Consider the following 21,813-nt stretch of genomic DNA (forward strand, 5'->3'; position numbering starts at 1 on the left):
CTGTATCGTCTCTAACGTCTCTCGGATGACGTCATGACCAACAACAGCCCATTGTTGACCTGGTAAACGTGATCAAGAACTTCAGCGCGAGCTAAATCGCCTTCATATATGCGGGTCTTTTCTGCCATCTAGTGGTCAAAAGACAACGTGTTCGTATCACAGCTGTGTGCCACTATCTTCCCATTGATTGGCGCATACTTGTGTCCGTCACTCCGTCGACGAATGGCAGTGGCGGGATTTCCCACAGAGTTCTTTTGTCACAACCTGCCCCACCCCCTCGAGCCCGCTCACACTCCCCACCCCCTAACGCCTGCCACTGACCGGGACGGCGTGTGGGAGATGTTGAATCCTCAGCGGGACAGTGGAAACTAGTCGGCTGGTGACTGAAACTCGACGTTGCGAGAAGAAGGTGATTACTCTTGCCGACTCGTTCGCACTATGATCACGATGCTACCAACCTGCTAGCCGTTCTTGCAGTCTTCCATTGAATTAATCCGTCTGCCTCCAAGACAGTTCTGCTGCTGCTCGGCGGGATGATCGGCGAAAATCCACTCGCAGGAGACACGAATTCGAGCGCCGAGCATTTGTTTGGACACCGAGGAGGAAGATGAAGGCTGTGATGAAGACGTTCGTGGTTGTTGTTCTCCAAACTGGTGAGTTCAGCAGCCGCCATCTGTCAAACCGGACCTATCGATAACAGCAGAACCCTCTCACATGCGCCACAGACTATATTTACAGCATCATTTCACCATTTATCGGGTGCATTTGTGGGCCGACATATTTGTAATTCCCCTGCCCTTTTTACTTTGGAGTGCAAGAGAGACGCAGGTGCATTTGGAGGAGCGCGCGAAAGGAAGCTGGTTGTTGAGTTATTTAATTCACGAGCTTCCCTTAACTGGGTTGTGGGGGCAGGAGTCAAAGCCACTCACTCATACTCTATCATTACACTTTGTTGGCTGTTTGCAGTTTTGCACCTTCATCAAAATATCACAGTGCATGATATTTCACTAAACAGCAGGGAGTCAATTCAAAGTTTTTGTTTTTTTGGGTCTTAATTTCAAGTTTCTTAAATAATAATGATAATAAATATATTCAAATGTATTGCGTTGAGAGAAATAATGCTAAACACCACATTTTATACAAAGAATAAACAAAATGATCCACATTCTTTTTTGCCTGTAATAAGTTCATGGCCATTTTAACATAGTCGAGGCATTCTTCAACTTTCACTCGAGGCTGCAAAATATGTTTCGCTGAAATGGCCTGAAGATAGGTATAATTCTGATGGTGTGTTGGCACTTGGCAAAGATTCATATGAAAGTAATGTGTTGTATAACGTGTTCATGCAGATGGTGAGAACGGTATAGATGATCTGCTATTCGTGTTGCAGAAATATAGTCGGACTGTAACAAACTAGTCATGTTGGTTAGACAGGTTGATAAATTATGACTAAGAATTAGAAACATTTTGCAACGCAGGAATTGCTTCTACCATCAATAATCCAGTTGAAGCCTCGCAATTCTGACTCAGCCCCCCTGAGTTACCTAGGAGTGACATTAGTTGCTCAGGGTTTTAGCTGAGAAGCTGAGGGAAACTGGTGAGCTTCTTGTGTTTACATTTTTATTCTCTGGTGCGACTTCAGTCATTGGAAACATAGCGTCACTGAAGCCCTGCTGAAATCTGTGATGCAAACACATTCCTGCCGTACAGGTGCCAGTTTCACCATTTCACCATCCTGTCTACGTAGTTAAGAATGTCTCGTAACAATTCTGTGACTAATGTGAAGGTATCTGATATGATCTGACTGCAGGGAAGTACCTGCTGGATGTTTTCTAACTGGCAGAGTGTGTTATGCTGGTGACTCTGTGACACCGTGTGCTGTATATTTGCCAATGAACAAGCCCAAACAGGAAGTTAGACTTTTAATTCCTCATCTTTAGTTCATTTTCACTGATGCTGTATTATGCATGGTTTTCTGATCTTATTTCAGCTGACTTTCAGGGTCGTTTAGGGTCAAACCATCTCGCAGTTTATCTGCCTCCCATGCGTGTCTTTTTCTGCTCCTTATGAGAAAGGTGTCCGTCTGTCTGTCCCTCAAACTGTGCGGTGTCCCCTGCCCGGTCAGTCGGATCCCGACGATAATTAGGGCTTGATCCGCTTAAGCCTCCCACTCGTCTCCCATGTAATTATCGGCGTGTGCATTGTCATCAGTGAGAACGGCTCAGTTGTTTTGCAGTTTGACTCACATTAAGCCCGGGTGGGTCAGTCCTGTTTTTCCAGTTGCTCAGGTAGTACTCGGATTTAGGTGAGCATGAGGGAGCGTCGGTTGGTGCTTTGTTTGTGGGTGTGGCTTACTGGTAAATGTGATTTCGGTTTGATCATATCATATGCTTTTTTTTATGACTGTACTTTCAAGCCTGCTCACGGACTGTAACAAAATGGAGCTTCATCTTTCAATGCACCTTCAACTGGAATATATGCACAGATTATTACATACTTTAATTGCTGAACTACAATATCATTTTCATGCATTTGGCAATTTAATATTATGAGTTTTCAGAGAATTACAAGCTGACTATCATGCCAAAATACTACACCTCAAAAGCCCTGAAGTATACTTTAACTGCCTTAAATCTTCTTTTTACAGATTGTACAATGGTAGTAGTCCTATTTACTCTCTTTACTTGGTGCTTACAAAAGCAATAAACAGTTATGTACAGGATACCAAGGCACTACACTGCAAACTAACAATGTATATAATCCCTTTGACAGTATGTATCCGCGCATTTGTGGCCATAATAAGAACAAAATTGCATTCAGAAAATGCGACACTGCTCTGCAAAAAAATGTAGTTATGAAGACGCACATTGGAGACTCATATTCCTGTCCATTTGTAGTGCATTTCACTCTAGAGTGGCTGTGGCAGGGAGCCCCATTAAATCAGACATTGATGGCTATTTCCGTGGTGGACCTCCGATAATGACAACACAGCACACCACACACTCAAAGTCTGTGTGTCCCATCACTTGTCCTCCAAGCATGATCACAAGTGGAAGCAAGTGGACATGGTTATGTTGACGTTTTAGCCATGTTTTTAATGGAAGAATCCTGGAAGAAACATCAGACAGTTTCCTGGCAGAAACCCTGGCACAGTCTCCCCCTGATAAATGTCAGGGTACTAAACAAAAAAAATGTCACCATGAAATCCGTTCAGTGTCGAGCTCAGAAGAAGGCTACCAAGATGCTCTTCACCTTTCCTGATGGTCCACCATGCACACTCAAGTCCTCACATAGTATGAATGTATTCATCTCAAAATGGTTTCTGAAGGAATGGTTTCAGCGCCTGTGGCTCCGAGCTGGTTTCTAAACAACCTCTGCTTAACTAAAACCAAACACGTGAAATGGAACTGCCAAACAAAGACGGGGTGAAATATAATCGTGTTGGCTGCTCTCAGCCTGGAGCCTCTCACGCTGGATATTTGGGTACAAAACCAGGAGAGGGATCGGATCTCATACAGGCGACTGAGCCCAGAAAATAACTCTGTAGAATGGAAAGAACCAAACCTGGCTCTTTATTTGACTCCTGCAATGTTGACCTCATAATCCAATTCCCCTTACTCCTCTACATCCACTCTAATTCCAACAGATCCCAAACCTGAAAAGCAGAGTTTTCTATTGGATAAAGGCTATGCCAGTCGTCCAATTGAGTGGGGGAGGGAGAGTGCTGGAAAGTGAAAGTCAGTCATAGTATTAGTATTTTTTCAGATTAGGTTGTGTTCTACTCATCTAGCATTAAAAGCTCGTGTGGATTTTAAACCTTTGTTTTACCTTCATGGTACTGTTTTTGCATTCAACATGTTCTGACTAAACTATGAGGAAAAAATACAAGAGTCATAAGTCATCACCGCCTGTGTATTGTTGAGCTTCTCCTTGTAGTTTTTTATCGATTCCAGTGAGGAAGCTACAATCTAGTGAGTGACATTTATTGAATATGAAGCTACTTCATGCAATTTTAATGCTTCACACTGGAGGTTCTCAACACCTCGGTTGACCTATGTCTGTGCCCTAGAGAAGGTCTCACTGGTCACGAAATATGTTGATGCTAAATTATTTCTGAACACTACATATACAGAATGTTCAATTAAAAGGTGCAGTCGATTGACAGTTGTTCGACACACTGCCATGTTTAGGCAGGAGGAAAGCCAGACAGGACAGGCCGGACTGACCCACTAATCCCTGCTGCCCAGACTCCCACCACCAGTCCCGCCTGGTGTGACCCCCTGACCAGGGCCCCCGGGTCACAGCTGGAAACTCGCCGCACACACACAACGCAGAACTTACAGCCCCATGTGTAGGAGAGTGTGTTCCCCTGAGAGAAATGTGGAACTCAGTGGCCCAGTTTCTACCAGGGAGCATTTCCTCTGCAGCTATTTAGGTATTGATCAGGCCTTAGCTGGTTTCTGTTATTGACTGGTGAGTTTGTACAGCTCAGAGCTCAGATCATCAGTGGCGGCAGGGTCCTTTTCCGCTTTCTGACTGTCCATCGTCTTTCCCTGCAGTGCTCCGATATGCCGTCTGCCGAGATGTAACGCTTCCCACTGGACCGCTGTACCGTGTCGCCGGCTTCCAGCTCTCCCTGCCCTGTTCTGTGCATGGATACGAGGGCCCACGCACACAGGACTTCGAGTGGTTCCTTTACCGGGATGACGCCGGCGGGAGGCAGATGGGAGTGATTTCCACCCGAGACAAGGGGTTTCCCTATGCCCCCTTCCAGACCCGGGTGAGAAACGGCGAGGTGAGAGTGGACAGGGACTCTGGGGACAAAGTCCGGCTGATGATCCAGAGGCTGAGAGCTGAAGACCAGGGGAAGTACGAGTGCTACACTCCAAGCACCGACTCCAAGTACCAGGGAAACTACAGCGCCACTGTCACTGTGAAAGGTAAGACTGCACATGTGGCCCTCCTTTTCCAGTCACGACTACATTGTCAGGTTGACAGAGTTCGATGGTAAACTCTCACCTACTGCACTGTTCAGCTGCAATAAAAGTGGAGGCAATGTGTTTCACAGGCTGGTGTGAAAATGAGCAGATTCAGTAGAACTGCATGCTTGAAGTAATATTTAGGGTGAGGCTTAATGCAGGTATGCAGCAGTATTTAGTTTTCCATGGATGCATTGTGACTCACGTTTTCTGGAACATGAACAGTTTGCATGTATTACTCATGTATAGTTGCTAACTGGTTCATTTATGTGGAAAAGTAACTGATCTGTCTCCCTCACAATCACCCGAGGAAAAAAAACAAGCAAAAAATACACTGCATTCTGAGGATAGTGTTGCATCTGGCACAAATATTTGAAGAAGCGCAAAGGTTCAAAGGGCTTATTTATTATGCAGTCACAACAAGTGTTTCTCTGTTAAGTTGTTTCGAAAGAAGTCGACCTTATATGATTTTGAAGTACTTCAAGAGTTCAAAATCAGTTTCATAGTGGGAAAAATACTGCAAAAAGAAGTTATATTCACGCTTGCTGTGCAGAAACTAACTCTCTTTTTTGACCTAAAGGGACCATGTTGTTCTCATGTACTCGCATAGCAGCTTTGCATCGAAATTATTTTTTAAATGGTTTGTATTTAGCAAATTATGCTTAGTTAAACTTTGCTTGAAAGGCTCGCAGCCAGGGCACAGCAAAAAACATTCAAAAAGACACTTCCTCATCCCCCAGGAAAATATACAATGTGGTGCCATGAAGTCTGTGGACACAGTGGTTTAGGAATGTGTCTTCTTGCTGACCCTTTAGATAACACGTAGAAACACACTAGTAGCTCTTTAGAATATTGCAGTTGTTGAGTATAAATTGTGGATGTTTCATTTGTTACTCATGAGAAACCTGACAATGATAAATGGTATTACATGCCAAACCTGAGATCTGTGGGCCAAACCCAGCCTGCCAAGTCATTTTGTCTGGCCCATTTTATGGTTGAAAATCCAAGTCAATCCCAAGTTCATGTTGATGAACTGACCTATGATGATCCCAGTGTTTACACTACGGAACAGAGATAATTGATGTCATTGTCAACAAATGTAAGGAAGCCTGTGAGCTTCACATCTCTTGCATCACGCAGAGGTGTAAAGGTTTTTGTCTGTTGGCCTGTCAGCAGTCTGATGTAATGAAGTAAGTCGCTGTCCTTCTGCGCACCTGCAGTGATTCCGGACACTCTCCAGATCAGCTACACCCGCTCGCTCACCGGTCAGCCCACACCAGAGGGGGCCGAATTAACTCTGACCTGCTCGGCCGGCATCCAGTCTGAGCAGCTCACCCATCTGTCCATCACGTTCGGAAAGCGAGGCGGTGGCCCGGGGAGTCCTGGGAGTGGAGCCGGAGGAGAGGTCAGCACCGTGAGGGAGATTATCTCCATCGACAAGCTGCTCGGGGTCGTCCCCGGACGCTGGTACAAGCAGCGATACGACGACGGGGAGATCACGCTGGAGAAGAGGAACGGTGAGGGAGGATTGGGGAACTATGTGTTGAAGATGAAAGCCGTGCAGCCCAGCGACACCGGATCGTATTTCTGTGAGGCGTCGCAGTGGATTTTGGACCCAAATCGGTCATGGCAGAAGATCGCACAGAGGACTCTGGATATTGGCAACTTGACTGTGCAGCAACTCGGTGAGTGCTCCTCAAAACTACTGTTTTCTTTTTCAATTTCGTGCCAATAACAACTAAGACTGCAAGATTGTGGCAAAAATAGTCAGGATTATTTTGTTCAATAGTGTAAGTCCGATCATTACTCACAATCTTTCATGATGTTCGGGAAAATAGCTTTATTTTTATTGCTTTAGTTTTGAAAGAAAATGAACAGCTTTCAGTGCATTAATACAGATAAATTTAAAAAAAGTTAGAATTCAGGATTTGCTGAGCACAACATATGTTGAGCCATCATAATTTGAAAGTAGGGTAAACAATTACAGACTGAAGAGAATATAGTTTTCCTGTTTCCCTGACCTGCCATGCAAGCTTGACCCTTTAGCCTGTGAATTTGATAGCATAAACCTGGCTAATATCATGGATACAGCCAATAAATACAGGAAGGTTTGGGACTCTTGCGAGCCAGGATTTATATGTATTCTCATACTGCTATCTTGCAATGTTCCAGTGGTCAGTTATATTTCAATTCAGTACATTTTTTCTGTACTTCAGATGCTGTGTTTTTAATCTTGTGGTGAACATTATTTATAAGTTTGTTCCATTTAAGATGATCTACTTGCATCCCCTGTACTTGAACCAAGACTAGACTTGGAGAGAAAATATCGCAGTTGCAATCCTTGTCATACCAAGTATTTATCATGTTGGTGCTACTTAGTCCCTCTGCTGTTGAGAAACTTTGATGAATCCTGTGGTGGATCATTTGCTTTGTTTATTGTGAGACTAGTTGAGGGATTTTGCTCATTTAAAAAAAATCTTGTCCATCGTTGTGGTCACCGTGGAGCCCGGAGTCTGAGTTTCTGCCTGCTGGTCGCATGTTTTTGTTCTTGTTGCCATAGCAGCGGTCGGACTTGACGTGCTTGTGAAATGATTGGACTCCTTCCAGGGCACAGCCCGGAGTGATTGTGTTGGTCGGAGCTTAACAAAACGTCTGGCTGGTGCAGCCCCAGAGTGTGAGGGACGGACAGTTAGTGCACATCTGTGCCGACAGTCTTTCATGAATGCCCTCCGCCGGACATGCCGACGCTGCTGTCGATGATGCTGGCCGTTAGGAGCAAATTGATAGATGCTCAGCTCTCTTTGGTCATCCGGATTTGAAGGGCTAGTAGCTGACGGGATGGACAGCTGGGTGGATATCCGCCCGCTGGCCCTCGCCTTGAATCATAATAAATTCTAAACCGCTTGTGTGGATCTAGAGGATTAAGCAATCTTTCATTCCACCTTGGCCCTGAAGAAGACTTTCTATTGTGTATATGTCAATACAGTTGCTGCTGCTGGGACTCCTTTTCACCAAATTATGGATTCAATAGTAGTATATTAATAGTAAATAGTTCCTTTACAAGTGGAACTTCCTGATGGTGGGAAACTTGTGGGTTCTATTAATTATTATTCACAATGCTTCTATTGTTCTAAGGACCCACAAAAGCACGTCCTACTTCACTACTTTGTCCCAATGACAATGATCCCACAAGCCTTTGGTAAAGTCTCTATTATCTTACAAATCTGGAGTAGTGTTTGCATTAATTGGGCCCACTCCAATACAGTGGAATGGTGTGGTATTTGAAGTAGGGCTGGAACTCTGGCTCTCTAATACCCCAGAATACCATGCTCCCCAATAATCCACCATCAACAGTTTGTTTTTAAATCAATTATGTCAAGTATTGTCGTGAACCTTAGGAAATTGGCGTCCGTCATAACATGCAACAGAATTACACGCATACACTCCACTGCTGAGTCGTAAAACAAAGGAAAAATAGGGAAAAATATGATCTGTTTGTTCAGATTATTCTCATAAAGCTTTCCATCACTGCTCCTTCCATCCCTATTAGAAGCATTTGCTCACCATCAGTCCCTGAAAAAAAATTGTAATCAAGTCCTTGTTCTATATGAAGTGATGGAATTAAACTCCACATTATACTTAAGCATGACGAATACATTTTGTTTAATAGTGACATCCACTGGAGTGAACAAACATGGCAGAGTTGACGAGGAACTCCTGTCCTGCCCCTAGTTCTTCTTTGTCGTATTAAGAGCTTTGATCACTCGAGTTCTGAAGGGTTTTTGTTCCCTGTTTTCTTACTCCGTTCAGCTGCTGTACAGAGGTTTGGTCATTATGAATACTGAACATTGTTGTGGACTAAGTTGACTCATTGCTCTCTGCATAAATTTCCACTTGTTTGTTGGACAGATGTTTTCTATGATCGCATGGTTCCGTCCTTTTTAAGCTGAAATCAATGTTGTCAAATGTGGTACTGACAGAATGGAGACGGCTTGTACTTGCCTTTAGAAGAAACGGCACACTTATTATGTAACGCAAATTATATAATTGTTCAGCTCTAGTGGCCATCGTGCATCTGCACGGATGTGTGCTTATTTGTCTCTATATTTAGATCCAATAGATCAGTCACCTCGGCCACTGACTGCAAGGTTTAGCTGCAGATTTCGCTTCAGAATAAGCAGCGGGTAGATAGAAGTCTGCGGACTGTGGATCAACAGATCACCTGTTGTGGTGCGATGCTGAGTCTGTGTCCCAGGACGATGCAATTCTGTCCGTCTGGATCCAGGATCCTTGGAAGGATTCGCTGCAGTGCGAGCCTCGCTGACTTTGCTCTGTCTTGTGAGTGCGCTATGGTACACTACTGCCACCTGCTGGTCAATCGTGCTCACTTGAATTTGAACGTTCTTAATATTTCAAATTTGCTGCTCCAGTCAGAGAGGTGACGCAGTGTTCCGAGTGTTGTCGTCCATTAACGCCATTCGTCTCCCTCCAGCGGAGTCCATGAGCGTGGTGTCGTCCCCCAAAGGGGAGGTGACCGTCCAGCTGGGCTCCCCTCTCATCCTGTCTTGTGAGGTCCAGGGGCTTCCTCCTGAAGTGAACTCGGGTCTGCTGGTCCAGTGGATGAAGAGAGGATCAGTGAGCAGTGACTCAGCCGCCGGAGGTGTCGAGGTATATTTGCAAGTGAAAGCTTCCGACCCTTTGCTTGTGAATCATGTTCTATTCTGTAGACACAGCAGAACAGGGGCGTCAAAGTCAACCATGCACGTCGCCAAAATTTCAAAGATGCTTCTGAACAGTCTGCAAATGACGTTCTTTGAAAGGAAAAAGTAGTTAAAACATGTCTGCATCCTCTTCAATTATTGAAAGCTTATTTGCATAATGTTTCTCTGCAGCTTGCTTCAAAACACATTACCAGCCCTCCTTCACCGCTGACTCGCATTTAGTCACTGCAGCAATGTTTTAGATTTTACCTGATAAATGTTGATGTATGTATTCTGGACGAATGGGCACTTACTTTGTGGGTCATGATGTCCATGTGCTTTGTTGGTGAGCTAGTTTAATTCAGTTTTGAATCTCATTTCCACTCTGGATTTTACCTTTTGTGGGCTAATAAAAGGAGTCAGCGGGCTAGATTTGGTCCTCAGGCCTGGAGTTTGTGCTGCTCAACACCTAAACACGAGACCACTCAATGAAAAACTAGTGTGGCGCTAGTGTCTCTAACCTTGAGCTCACTGGTTTCCTCTTCTGTGAAAGGTGGAAGTGGCTCGCATGAGCACGGATGGGGTTGTGAGTTGGGGCGACGACCTGAGCCGAGCCAACGGTGGTTCCATGGAGAAAGTGGCGAGGGCGAGATACTCTCTGAAACTGTTCTCGGCCCGTCCCTCTGACTCCGGGGTCTATCGATGCGTGGTCAGCGTCTACGCCGGGAGAAGGAACCCCGACCCTTCCATCCCTGCTACTCTCACCCAGAGGTCAGAGGGCGTCACTGTCAACCTGAGGACCAAAGGTGAGAGACATTTTTCAGGAGAAAATGTTGCTTAAATGAACAACACTCTTCAACTTGTTCTGCCCAGATGTTTTGGTGTCGGCCGTGGCTCAGCTGCCGCGTGGCCCCCTGTTGAAAAGAGGCAGCACCATCACCGTCATCTGCAATGTCACCGTGACCACCACAGGCCCCGCCCAGGCACAAGTGCAGTGGCTGCGCTGGCCGATCCCCGACCCTCTCGGGACGCCGCGTCAGGGTGCCGACGACACCGCTCCTGTGGAGGAGCTGCCACCCACCATGGTGGCCGCGCTGATGTACGACGGCGTCTCGCAGATCTTCATCAACAACAGCGAGGTCAGCGTGGATCGTCTGACGCCGGTCAGCTACAGACTGAGGGTCCATGCCGCGACGATAGAAGACGAAGGGATGTACTCGTGTCGCGCCGAGGCCTGGGGGCAGGACCCGCACGGAGCGTGGTACAACACCAGGGTCAAAGCCGAGTCCAACTCAGTCACTGTTTACCTTTATGCCAGAGGTAAGGCTGACTAAATTGAAATAATTATTATTATGAACAAAAAAGAGTCAAATGTTTCTTCTTACAAGACCCATTTTTCTTCTTGCTGATAATAATAAATGCATGGGCATAAACGGACAAACTAGAATCCTTCTGCTTGTTGATCTTTTCCACTGCCTCGTCTCCTCTTCAGCTATGGACCTTCTCCTCATCCCCCTGATCGTCGGAATCTTGTCCGCTCTGTTTGTGGGCATCGTCATCATCGCCACGGTAACCTGCTGCTTCATGAGGCGGCTGGCCAGACGTCAGCCTCGGAAATAGGCGTCTCCTTTCACCTCCGCCTGAGAGGCGGAACTGATTTCTCTGGTATGAAATGAAGTGAAACACTTCTCACCTACAGTCAATGCCAAAAGAATCTGTTTTATATTCTTGTGTATTTTTATAATCAAAGTCATTTCTGGAACTGAAACCACCTGTTTTTTTGTTGTTTTTTTATTTTTTATTCTTCCCTCACAACCCGTCACTCATGACAGATCGTAACCCCGGTGATTCCTGCTACACTCTGAGTCTAAAATATCCCAATGCTCTCAATGTTATTTTTGCACTACGTTTTCTCCTTAAATTCGCATGAGTTGCTGCCACCGTTGGTTGTGAAGTCGTCACACGGACCTGCACACAGAGTGTGAGCGCTGGAACCGTCGACATGAATGCACTGCTGCTCCATACACAAATACTGAGGTCAAAACGGTATTTAAACTGAGCTGTACATACACTTGAGCTGTTTCGTTTTGACTTGCTGTGTGTGTGTGTGTCTGTTTAACATTCTGCTGCTCTCCCTTCCTACGCGAACACCCGCACTCAGTATGGGCATGGAACCAAACCCCCTCCAATGTTTACTTGAGTTACTCGGGAGAAGTCACCGTGCTGTTGATGGGAGGTGGAGCTTCTAAAAATTTGTGAGGCTTGTTCCACATGAACACAGGGAATCCTTCAGTTTGATGATGCCCGTTTGTTTCGGGTTGTTTTGGCTGTTTTTGTTTACAATTTGGGATTTTAGTTCAGGTTCTGGTTAGATCAGAGGACCTTCATAGTTAGTATCTCAGTTAGGGGACCTGGATCTGACTCATCTATTCACGCCCTTCAGTGAATTAAATTACAGAGAAGTAAGAAAAAGAAGAAGTAGCTATTTTTATTTAAATATTAGCTAAGGACCTGAGATTATTTGTTCATATCTTCGAGGTTTGACTCTTTTTATATTTGTAACTGTAAGAGCTGTGTTTGTAGCATCATTACTTTTCTCGGCGTTGTTGCGAGTCCCTGTGTGCATGTGGACTGAGCTGCTGCCCCCAAACTTCTTCTCGCCGTCTTCTCGCCAAGTTTCCTCTCATTGCTCTAATGAGAGGCGCGTTTCCGCCCAAGCATCCTGGCGTTAGCCTCACTGATCCGCTGTCCAAATCCTGTTTAGGACACCAACACACGCCACCCGCCGATGACACGTTCGCACTGGCACACACGTGCTGGCTGACATTTGGGATGAGCAAGTATCTGCGTGTACTTCTCTAATCCCGCAGCGCGCCTCCCTCCACCTCCCCCTCCCCCTCCCGCACCAGACTGCTGACGCTGTTCCCAGCTGTAATTATGTGTTGTAGTTTTGATCGTTTTTATATCTGCTCCTCTTTAAAACCACTGTCCCTGAATGCATCTGAAACCCACTTCTGTTGGTTATTATTATTGCTCAGTATGTTTCTCATGGTGCTCTGTTGAAAGAAAACTGCCAGCTGATAAACAAATAAACCACTCAGACTGTCGCAGCCTCTTCACTTGCTGGTGTCGGCTCTCTGGTAGAATGTCCTCTTGTCTTCCCAGCAAAACAGTCTTCCATGGTTTTTCTCAGGAAAAAAAAGTGGCGCGAAGGTTTCAGTTTGTGTTCGCTCAGCGATTTGAGAGACGGAGAAGGAAAACAAAGTTTTATGTTTCCAACATGGAGCCAGCACAAGCAGCAGTTTCAGTCTCCAACAGCTCCATTTCAGCAGCGAAGCACTTTTGATTGGGAAACACGAGGATTCCAGCTTCAACACCATCCGGGAATGTTTCATAAAATACATCTGACTAACCAGTTAAAAAAGAAAAGAAAATTGCGATATCCCAGCTGAGCTTTTTTTTTGATGCAGAATAGCATGATATTTTTCTGATCTGTAAGTTATATGATGACGAAGTGCAATGTTATTAAAATGCAAAGAAGTTGTCAACTTAATAATAAAAAATACATAAAAGTTCAGATGAATTACTGAATATGAAAATGTAGAGACACATCAGTAAGTCAAGAGTTAATATAATATTTATGTCCCATACTGCACTGCAACAGTTCTCATAACTGACCCTGTGATTCAAAGTGACCTTAGAGAATTTTGTCACAGATAATCTTAATCTTTAGGATCACGATATGTGAGGGTCATGTGATGCGGTTACCACTAATCTTTGTCAAAATTCATCCGTTCATGCCTGGAATCCCTGTTGGAAGCGTGACCGTGAGGCCATCATCAAGAACATGCCACTGCTCCAAGCAGAAACAACCAGCTCCAGGGCCTTCCTCTGTCAGAGCTCCGACTGAGCCAAAACCACAGCACCAACGCGAGGCGAACCTCTGGAAGCAGCCGCCGGGATGTCGGTCGGAAAAAGATTAATAAAAGCTGATTTACGCGATTTGATGTTCCAACAATTTGCTGAATGGAAGACACGGAACGAAATCTCTGGCCATTGATGGATGCAACAGATTCAACTGATGATTTTTCACTTTCTTTTTATCATTCCTGTGAGTAAAATAAGGCTTAATGTGACCTTTATTTGTATTTATGTGTGATTAAAATATTAGAAAAGACCAGGCATTATAATTTTGTATCTTTTGAACGTGTGAATTCGGGGAACATACTTTTTTTTGCCGTACTAGAATAAAGTGTAAAAGCACATGCACTCGTTTTTTTTTTTTTTAATTCCAGGCAAATTGATGCTCTTTAGGTCTTTTCTGTTACAGACAAAAACAATGTCGATCTATATCACTTTCTTTTTATTTTCTCTAATGTTAACAAGGATGCAGTGTTGTACTTATAATACTTATGTATGATTGGGAAGCACTGGGTTCACCGGTCCCTTCATGTCGATGCTGACAGTGGCAAATCTGTTCATGGGGGTGACATCATTAGCTCAATCATCGCAGAGTTGCGTCACTAATACGGACGCTAATCCTCTTCTGCGGAGCGTCAAGGCAAACAGCTGCTTGAAGATAAGAAGTCAGCTCTGATTGGCTGCTTGGACGCACGCCTGCAGTCCCAGCCAGTCCTCACAGAGGATGCTCCTGCAGCGCGGGACTGAACTTGACGCTCTCTGCTGGGTGGTCAGTCAAACATTTCATGTTTCAGTGAATTCTTCTCCCTGTGTTTCCGTCCCGACCTTTATGCCCTCACTCCTCTCTTCTTCTGATATGTGGGGCGAGACAGTTGGGCGGCCCAGCGTCAAGTAGAAGCCCTAGTAGAGGCCACTCAATCATACTTGTTACAGTGCGACTGATTTATTCTTTCACAGTAAATCAACATTAAACATATACAGTGCCATAAAAAATGTAAGAAAAATGCAGAATCTTTCAACATATGAAGACATCATATTTCTTTGACAGGCAAAGTAAATGGATATGTGCGGAGCTCTGGTGCGTCACGTTGCTTCCTCCGTCAGCAGCTTCAGCTCTGACAGGACCAGGACCGGGGCGTCACCAGCTCCCAGAAGCTGCTCTGAAACCAGACAGGTCCATCAGAATAATCCCACCGCTCCGTATCTATCGATGGATTTTTCTATCTATATCTATATCCATCCATCCATATATCCTTCACCTACTCATCGATCCCACCCATCCCAGCCTCCTCCCCACCTCCCATCCATACATCCCTCCCTTCACTCACCCACCCATCCATCTATCCATCCTTTACTCTCTCCCTCCATCCATCCATCTTCCCCCGCCCTCCCTCCCTCTCACCCATATATCCATCCATCCATCCCCTCCAATATCCCGTGCTTGGGTCAGCTCTCCACCTACCCCAGTCCGAGGACAGTGTATCTGGGCGTACCACTCCTGGCAGTACAGACACACCTGCACGCCCTGACCCAGGAAGAGACACGCCCACATGATGATGTTGAACACTGGACTCTGTCGGTTGTCGTTCAAGGTGAAGTTGAAGACCACTGCAGAGGAAGACACGACCACTTAGAACAGCAACAAGGGGGCGGTAATGAATCAAAGCTGTGTGATCCCGTGGTGTCATCCGACAACTTTTGAAGGGCCACAATCTCCCTCACCTCCCAGAACAGCAAACAGGAAGAACATGACGGGGTAGAAGAAGCCGAGGCCCACGGTGAGTGCGTATTCATGAACGACGGCGGAGACGATAAACACCGAGAGCATGGCAGCGGCTCGGAATCTCCTGCCTGACAGCTGCAGGGATCAGAAGAGGGAGGTCAGAGGTCAAGCTGGTTCAACAATATTCTCTGATCTCACCCAGAGGAAGTCTCTGTAGCCATAATAGTAGAGCCAGTCGTGAACCACCACGTTCCAGGTGCGGTAGTAGTTGGCAAAAGACGTGGAGTTCCACCAGTCCTGAGGAACACAAACACACTAGACTTTATAAAACTATCTCACTGAAAGCACGAAACTCTTTCCACCCTCAAGTATGGCGCTCTCTACTGCCCCCCCTCAGGCGTTTCATGTTATCAGCTCTTGAACAGGAAAATGTATCGGTCAAGTTGCTCTCTGAAAAGTGGAGCCAAGCAAACAAGGGGAGGGTCACCTTGTAGAACATTCTGTCAGCGAAGCGCAGCAGCTCGGCGAAGAGGTTCAGCCAGCAGTGCAGGAAGGCGAAGAAGCAGAGCAGCAGCAGCATGATCCCTGCCAGAGGAGGAGAGACTTCAGTGGCCACAGGCCCCTAATAAACCCCGGCGACCGCTCCTATCAGATCACTTAAAGAACCATTCACTGTCTATGGAACACAAACGTTGCTCCTCCATTTCCACGCCAGTCGGCTAATGGCATTTTTATCATCTTATCACGAGTGGAACCCCCTGAGGCCTGTCCTTTACTGCTCTGTCTGCAATATTAATGCATGGATGTGCGCGTGAGAGAGTCGCTGGGTGCGACTGTGAGTCCGTGCACGACTCTGTCTACGTGCAATATGTGTCAGTGACTGTGTAAGCAATTGTATACCACGTTTATCCTCACTTGTGGGGACCCTACGTCTTCATGGGGACCATTTGGCTGGACCCCACTTGAGGATGAAGACTTCAAAATAGCTGGGTCAGGTTTAAGTTTGGTTCTGGTTAAAGTGAGCCTTGTGTGTTGGATGGTTAGGTTTAGGGGGAGAGGCTGGGGAAAGGGTTATGGCAGTGAGAGGTCCACACAAAAGCGCGTGCGTGTGTGTTACCTGGGAGTATGGAGTGGAAGATGGACAGAATCATTTTCCGTTCACTGAGCGGCTGTTTGGACTCGGGTCTGAAGGCAGGGATGCAGAGACGCACCAGGATGAAGTAGGCGTAGAAGAGGCTGCTAAAGATCTACAAGAAGAATGAATGAAGAATAATTGATAAAGTCATGTGATATAATAGCATTACAATCTGGCTGTCCCCACCATGTTTCCACTGTGTCTCTCTGTGTGTCATGTGTGATTCATGCCTGCCACTTTGCGCGAGTGTTGTTGGGCAGTTTGAATCCCATCTCCCCCAAAATCCAAGCTCTGCATCTCATTGACCCTTCAGCACGTTTGGCTGCACTCATCCACACCTCTGCAGACCATCTACCTCCAGGACCAAGTCATTCTGGATCTGACTTCTCAGGTTGACTCAAGAAAAGCGGTGAGGAGGAGAGAACGTGGCGCCCCCAGGCGAACACAGCAGGGGGCAGTGTGACGCTTCAGGTGGATTTACAACACTAACTAGTTCGTCAAATTCGTCTTTTATAATCGGTTTTTATCTCACCATTCCCAAAGTGACAAGGACATAATTCCACCTGACACTTCTGTTCCTGCAAAACAAAGAGAAACAAAGAGTGTTACTGAGACACATCATCAACTATGTGAGTAAACAGAATATTCATTTACATCAATAATGTGTGTTTTTCTTTGCTTAACAAACGCCACAGCAACATCCATGTGTATGACAATTGAAAAAAAGCGTTCTGCAGTTATGTTGCGTCAAAACTGAGTGAATTCACTGACCATATTTTGATGACACTGATTGGCCATCCATTTTTTCTATGTATCCCATAATATATGGTTCATCGAATTTAGTGAACATGAACAATCTTCAGCTGTAGTTATTATTTGAACAGCCGTAATGACAAATAACATCAGGGTGGAAAGTTGCATGTTTTATTCACCCAGGTTTGTATTTAGAAGAAGAAATATTGTGAATAAACACCACAGGAATATTGTAAACAAGTTAAGTGAAAAACATTTCATCCAGCTATTCAGTTCAGCTTGAATCATCTGCACTATAAAAGTGAGTGTATGCAAATATTGACAAACATAAATGGAACTCGTTGTCTCACCGTGGGTAGGACTCCCTGTAGATGAGAGTTGGAGCGAAGAGGAAGTAGAGGTACGTTGACAAAGGTGGAACTCTGGGACTCAGTCCTGAGGAAAACAATCTGAGCTTCAGTATCAGTGCGCTGGACTGTTTCTGGAGTGGGTTTTGGATAAATAGCTCCAAGTTCTGGCAATTAAACGAGCCATTAAACCGCTTCGCTTCTAATTCCCCATCGGCTGAACACAAACAATGTTGTGTTTAGAACTATTGAACAGATAATGTTGCCCCCCGTCACAGCGACCGCAGACATGGGGACGATAGCAGTGACATCACAGCGGCTGCTGCAGTACTTTGTTATTCACCAGCTGGAAGCAACAATGAGAGTCTCCATGTTATTCACATAAGGTGAGTCTATTGTTGTGGGTGACCTGATGAATCACGGTGAGATTCTGCTGATGTGTGTAGGAGCCATCGCTCTGCAGCCTGAAGGATGAACCACAACAGCCACCAGCTCACCTTCCTTTGGCAGGTTCTTCATCATAGGGGGAGCAGTTTCTCGGATGAAGGAGTAGCTCTTCATGGCAAAGCGAATCTGTGGGGCAGGGAAGTATGGTGACAGTAATATCATGGTTATCATCATCCTCCTCCTCAACAAAACATTAAAGAATAGAATTATTGGGGTAAAACACTTCACTGGTGACCTTTGATGGAGGAAACTGAATGTTTCAACTTGAGTATTACAGCATTGACTTCTGCTGCTACTTTGACCACTGCCATGTTTACTTGCAAATGGCTAATAGTAACTTTATTTTTGATAATTCCAACTAATCGTGTTTGTTTATTGCGGTATCAAGAGGCATGGTTTCATCCAAGAACTCACCTGCTCCAGGATGACGATGAATCGCGAGGCGGGGGGCAGCTGGTGGTGAACGACCACGTAGAGGGGGAAGAGTCCGAGCACACAGCTCTGGACGGCTGACACCACCAGAGACGTCACCACGCACAGACCTGTCTTGGACTGGACTCTGTGGTACAAGGAGCCCCAGGTCAGCAGGCTGTAGTAGGGAACCAGCAGGGTGTGGAGGAACATGAGCGCCCACACCCATGTGACCGTCCACAGTTTACCGAAGGCGAAGACCAGCAGGTCGAACTCCAGCACCAACCTGGCCAGCACGAGAAACGTGGGTTCAATGGTGGAAATGGTTTAACTGTCTGAGGCTGGAGACAATCCCAGCTACACGGGGCAACAGGCAGGGGACATCCGTCTTCAAACTGTTTCTCCTTTGTTCTTTGTCAAGTGAGTTAATGAACAAATATACAAAAGCACCTCAGAAATAAATCAGCCTAAACATTATGACCGCCTGACTGGCAGGGCTAAGGCCGGATACCTTTCTTAAACAGTGGGTGTTGAGTTGTGGAACGTTACTGCCACCTGCTGTCCCACTGAGTTCATTGCTATCAATGATTTTCAAAGACTAAAACGTTGTTTTGAGTAGCATGGGACTCACCCCAACAACAAAAACAATCTAATCTTACTGAAAGGATGTGCAAAACCACTCAACTAAGTAAAAACAAATCCAGTTTTGCTGAACTCAGGACGTAAAATATTTTTCAGCACCAGGCACCTCAGTGGAAACTCCATCACTAACAAAACTTTAATCCGCAAAAGCAGCAGCCAAATCGCCGCGCCGCCTGGAGCAGCAGCTGAAGAAGTCAGACGATTCGATCGCTTCATATTTCCACAGCCAGGCGAGCGAGACTATGAAAGGCTGGCGGGCAGCTGGGCAGTTATCAGGTCTTGTTTACAGTCATGAAGTTCAAGGAAGGTGTTGGCCTCAGACGCTCACCTTCCCTGGTCAATGTAGTCGACCGCCAGCGTGCTGAGGCAGAAGATGAGCAGGACGGCGATGAACATGTGGTAGATGGTTCTGATGTGGCTGATCTCAAAAAGCTCGCTGCACAAACGGAGAAACAGCATTTAAATTCTCGATTATGCACTGTAGTCAAACAAGTGAAATACTAATGCAAGCAGCTCACCTGTAGAGGGCAGTGTAGCACATGCTCTCACACTTTTTTTTTAACATCTTAAGACGGAGTGTCTTGAAATTTGATCATGAAAGTTAAAACCACGAACTGACTCGACAAACAATTGAATTGAATTAAGACTAAGCACCATGTTTTTTGTCTATTTTGTTGGATATAATTTGAGAGTCTGTCCATCTACCTGTACACAACACAACGAATTTCAAAACTCAACTATTGACAAAACACGACTACTACTTATTTATTTATTATACTAGAAATACTGCTACTACTAGTTGTAGTGGTATTACTACAACTTCTAATACTTAGAACAATGACAATATTTAAAAAAAAATGCAATAATAATCACATTAATTTATTATGCAATATATTAGATATATTATATTGCATTTAATATACTGTTTATTCTTATTTTTTAAATCATCCAAAAAAATTCACCCTTGCATAAAATAGAAACAAGTCACTGAAGACTCAAAAATCCAAAATAAACATAATGTGACCCTAACCCAACAAAACATGGAAAAAAGGATTAAAAAAAAAAAAATCTAAACACAACCATTCATATAACCAACTGCCCATCACAAAAGATACAGAACATAATCACACCTCATCGGACACAGCAAGAAATTTCTGAGCGATTTATTGAGTTTAACAGCTAATTAAATTAAATTAAATTAAATTAAATTAAATTAAATTAAATTAAATTAAATTAAATTAAATTAAATTATTTAAAAACCCTGAGCCTAGAAACAACATTACACTCACTTCACACAAGAAATTTCTCACTGACTCACTGAACTTCACTGAAACATGAATGTGATGTGATACTCACTCGAGCAGCGATACTCGTTCCATGAACACTTTCCCATCATCCATTCTGTTACGCATGTGATCACACAGAACACCAGGGTCATTAACATGGGACACATGGAGAACGGATCCTGCATCGATGGTCACCTGGAGGTTTTGGCTGCTCTCTTGCCTTTAGCTTTGGTCAGGTGTTCCGCTGAACCCTGGACAGGTTCGCGGAGCGCCTCGTCCAGGATGCCGCTGACATGTTCCTGGATCTGCTCCAGGATTTTCAGCTTCACTTTCTACCACAGGAATGACAAACCCTCAAGTTCTGATCGATCCACACACAGTAGAGGAGTCATTACCTGTGCGTGCGTCTGCCACTGCTGCATGTCTCCATCCTGAGTGTGACTCTCCTCTGCAGAGAAAACAGTGCCGCTATAACCACATGAAGAGTCACAAAATCCCAATCTGGCTTTGACTGTCACCATTGGCGGATTCTGTAGTTGAGCCGTTGACATGTCTGTGCTTCAGCTTGGTAGCTCCTTCAGTGGTTGTCATGGTGGTCACCACAGTCACGGAGATGAAGCTGTTGGAACAAGTGGAACAGGAAGTTAACTACTAAGTTGCTCCATCCAGGAGAGGCTCTCAGACCCCTCAGATGAGCAGACGCATCAGTTGTCTTCTGCTTATTCACCGAGGAGGAGGCTGCGAGGGTGAGAGGCAGCGGATGGAACACATAGAGGCCATTGATGCAATGTTTTGACAATATAGTCATCAATTCACCCCTGTATGCTTTTGACCTGTGGCAGGAAATGGAAAGCCATGCAAGTATAAGGCGGAACATAGAGACAGGTCACACGTTCACTTCAGCTGGAATCAAACCCTCGACCTTCTAGCTGCAAGGCTGCTTTTTTTTAACTTATACACTGACAGATAAAATACATTGACTACTGTGATACGAGTGTTGTAGACCAGACTACCTCACCCGAGACCAAGTCAAGACCACGACCACAGCATACAGTGACCAAGTCTGAGACCAACCTGAATACAGAATATGGAAGCATAGAGTCTATTAGTCAGAAAAACAAATGCATTTATTTCCTCCTCACCTATAATCTAAATTGTTGTTCTGTATAGAGTTTGCTCTCAGTATGGGTCTCGACTTGGTCTCAGCATCATGTTGCTCTTGGATTGAGTCCCTGTATGGCCTGGTCTCGACAACAACACTTTGTGGCAAATTGTGATTAAAAGAGGGCAATGAAAGAATCCTATTCTTGTAATTTAATAAAGGTTTATGCAAACTCAAACTCATACATACAGAAATTATTTGGAATGTGAGAATGGATCTCAAGTTTTACATCAACATTCTTCTCAATTTAAAGTATATTTTAAGAACCTTCTGGTTCATAATGATTTAGCAAACTTCTTAACATAAT

The 21,813-nt window shown here is 45.0% G+C and overlaps 2 protein-coding genes across 3 annotated transcripts; one reads left to right on the top strand and one right to left on the bottom strand.

Annotated features, from left to right (window-relative positions):
- Positions 1-270: 270 nt before the first annotated feature.
- igsf8 (immunoglobulin superfamily, member 8) lies at positions 271-12,786 on the top strand. 2 transcript variants are annotated; one of them, XM_053867138.1, is made up of 8 exons: positions 271-409; positions 514-653; positions 4,560-4,940; positions 6,200-6,664; positions 9,472-9,647; positions 10,233-10,485; positions 10,553-10,999; positions 11,172-12,786. In XM_053867138.1, the coding sequence occupies exons 2-8, from the start codon at positions 608-610 to the stop codon at positions 11,297-11,299; spliced, it is 1,896 nt and encodes a 631-aa protein (XP_053723113.1). In that variant the 5' UTR covers positions 271-409; positions 514-607; the 3' UTR covers positions 11,300-12,786. The 2 variants fall into 2 exon arrangements, with proteins under 2 accessions (XP_053723113.1, XP_053723114.1); XM_053867139.1 differs by having other exon boundaries at positions 297-409; positions 510-653.
- A 1,886-nt stretch (positions 12,787-14,672) lies between these two features.
- soat2 (sterol O-acyltransferase 2) lies at positions 14,673-21,124 on the bottom strand. Its single transcript, XM_053867916.1, has 16 exons — positions 21,072-21,124; positions 20,863-20,963; positions 20,740-20,792; positions 20,540-20,676; positions 20,415-20,459; positions 19,387-19,494; positions 18,420-18,702; positions 18,056-18,131; positions 17,562-17,646; positions 16,991-17,036; positions 16,441-16,570; positions 15,811-15,908; positions 15,522-15,620; positions 15,323-15,458; positions 15,063-15,208; positions 14,673-14,760 (listed from the first exon to the last, which is right to left on the bottom strand). Exons 1-16 carry the CDS (start codon positions 21,122-21,124, stop codon positions 14,710-14,712), a joined length of 1,647 nt encoding a protein of 548 aa, XP_053723891.1. The 3' UTR covers positions 14,673-14,709.
- Between the last annotated feature and the right edge of the window lie 689 nt (positions 21,125-21,813).

The sequence above is a fragment of the Synchiropus splendidus genome, chromosome 6 (genome assembly GCF_027744825.2).
Source record: "Synchiropus splendidus isolate RoL2022-P1 chromosome 6, RoL_Sspl_1.0, whole genome shotgun sequence".
In the NCBI taxonomy this organism is placed as follows: domain Eukaryota; kingdom Metazoa; phylum Chordata; class Actinopteri; order Syngnathiformes; family Callionymidae; genus Synchiropus; species Synchiropus splendidus.

Bases quoted from the DNA above. Each gene is read 5' to 3' on its own strand.
- igsf8 (XM_053867138.1), top strand. From the start codon at position 608: ATGAAGGCTGTGATGAAGACGTTCGTGGTTGTTGTTCTCCAAACTG. The intron at 654-4,559 runs GTGAGTTCAGCA...CTTTCCCTGCAG, and splicing joins GGTTGTTGTTCTCCAAACTG to TGCTCCGATATGCCGTCTGC. The intron at 6,665-9,471 runs GTGAGTGCTCCT...GTCTCCCTCCAG, and splicing joins CTTGACTGTGCAGCAACTCG to CGGAGTCCATGAGCGTGGTG.
- soat2 (XM_053867916.1), bottom strand. From the start codon at position 21,124: ATGGCCTCTATGTGTTCCATCCGCTGCCTCTCACCCTCGCAGCCTCCT. The intron at 18,703-19,386 runs GTGAGCGTCTGA...CGTGCTGGCCAG, and splicing joins GACTACATTGACCAGGGAAG to GTTGGTGCTGGAGTTCGACC. The intron at 15,209-15,322 runs GTGAGGGAGATT...CTTCCTCTGCAG, and splicing joins CCTGTTTGCTGTTCTGGGAG to TGGTCTTCAACTTCACCTTG.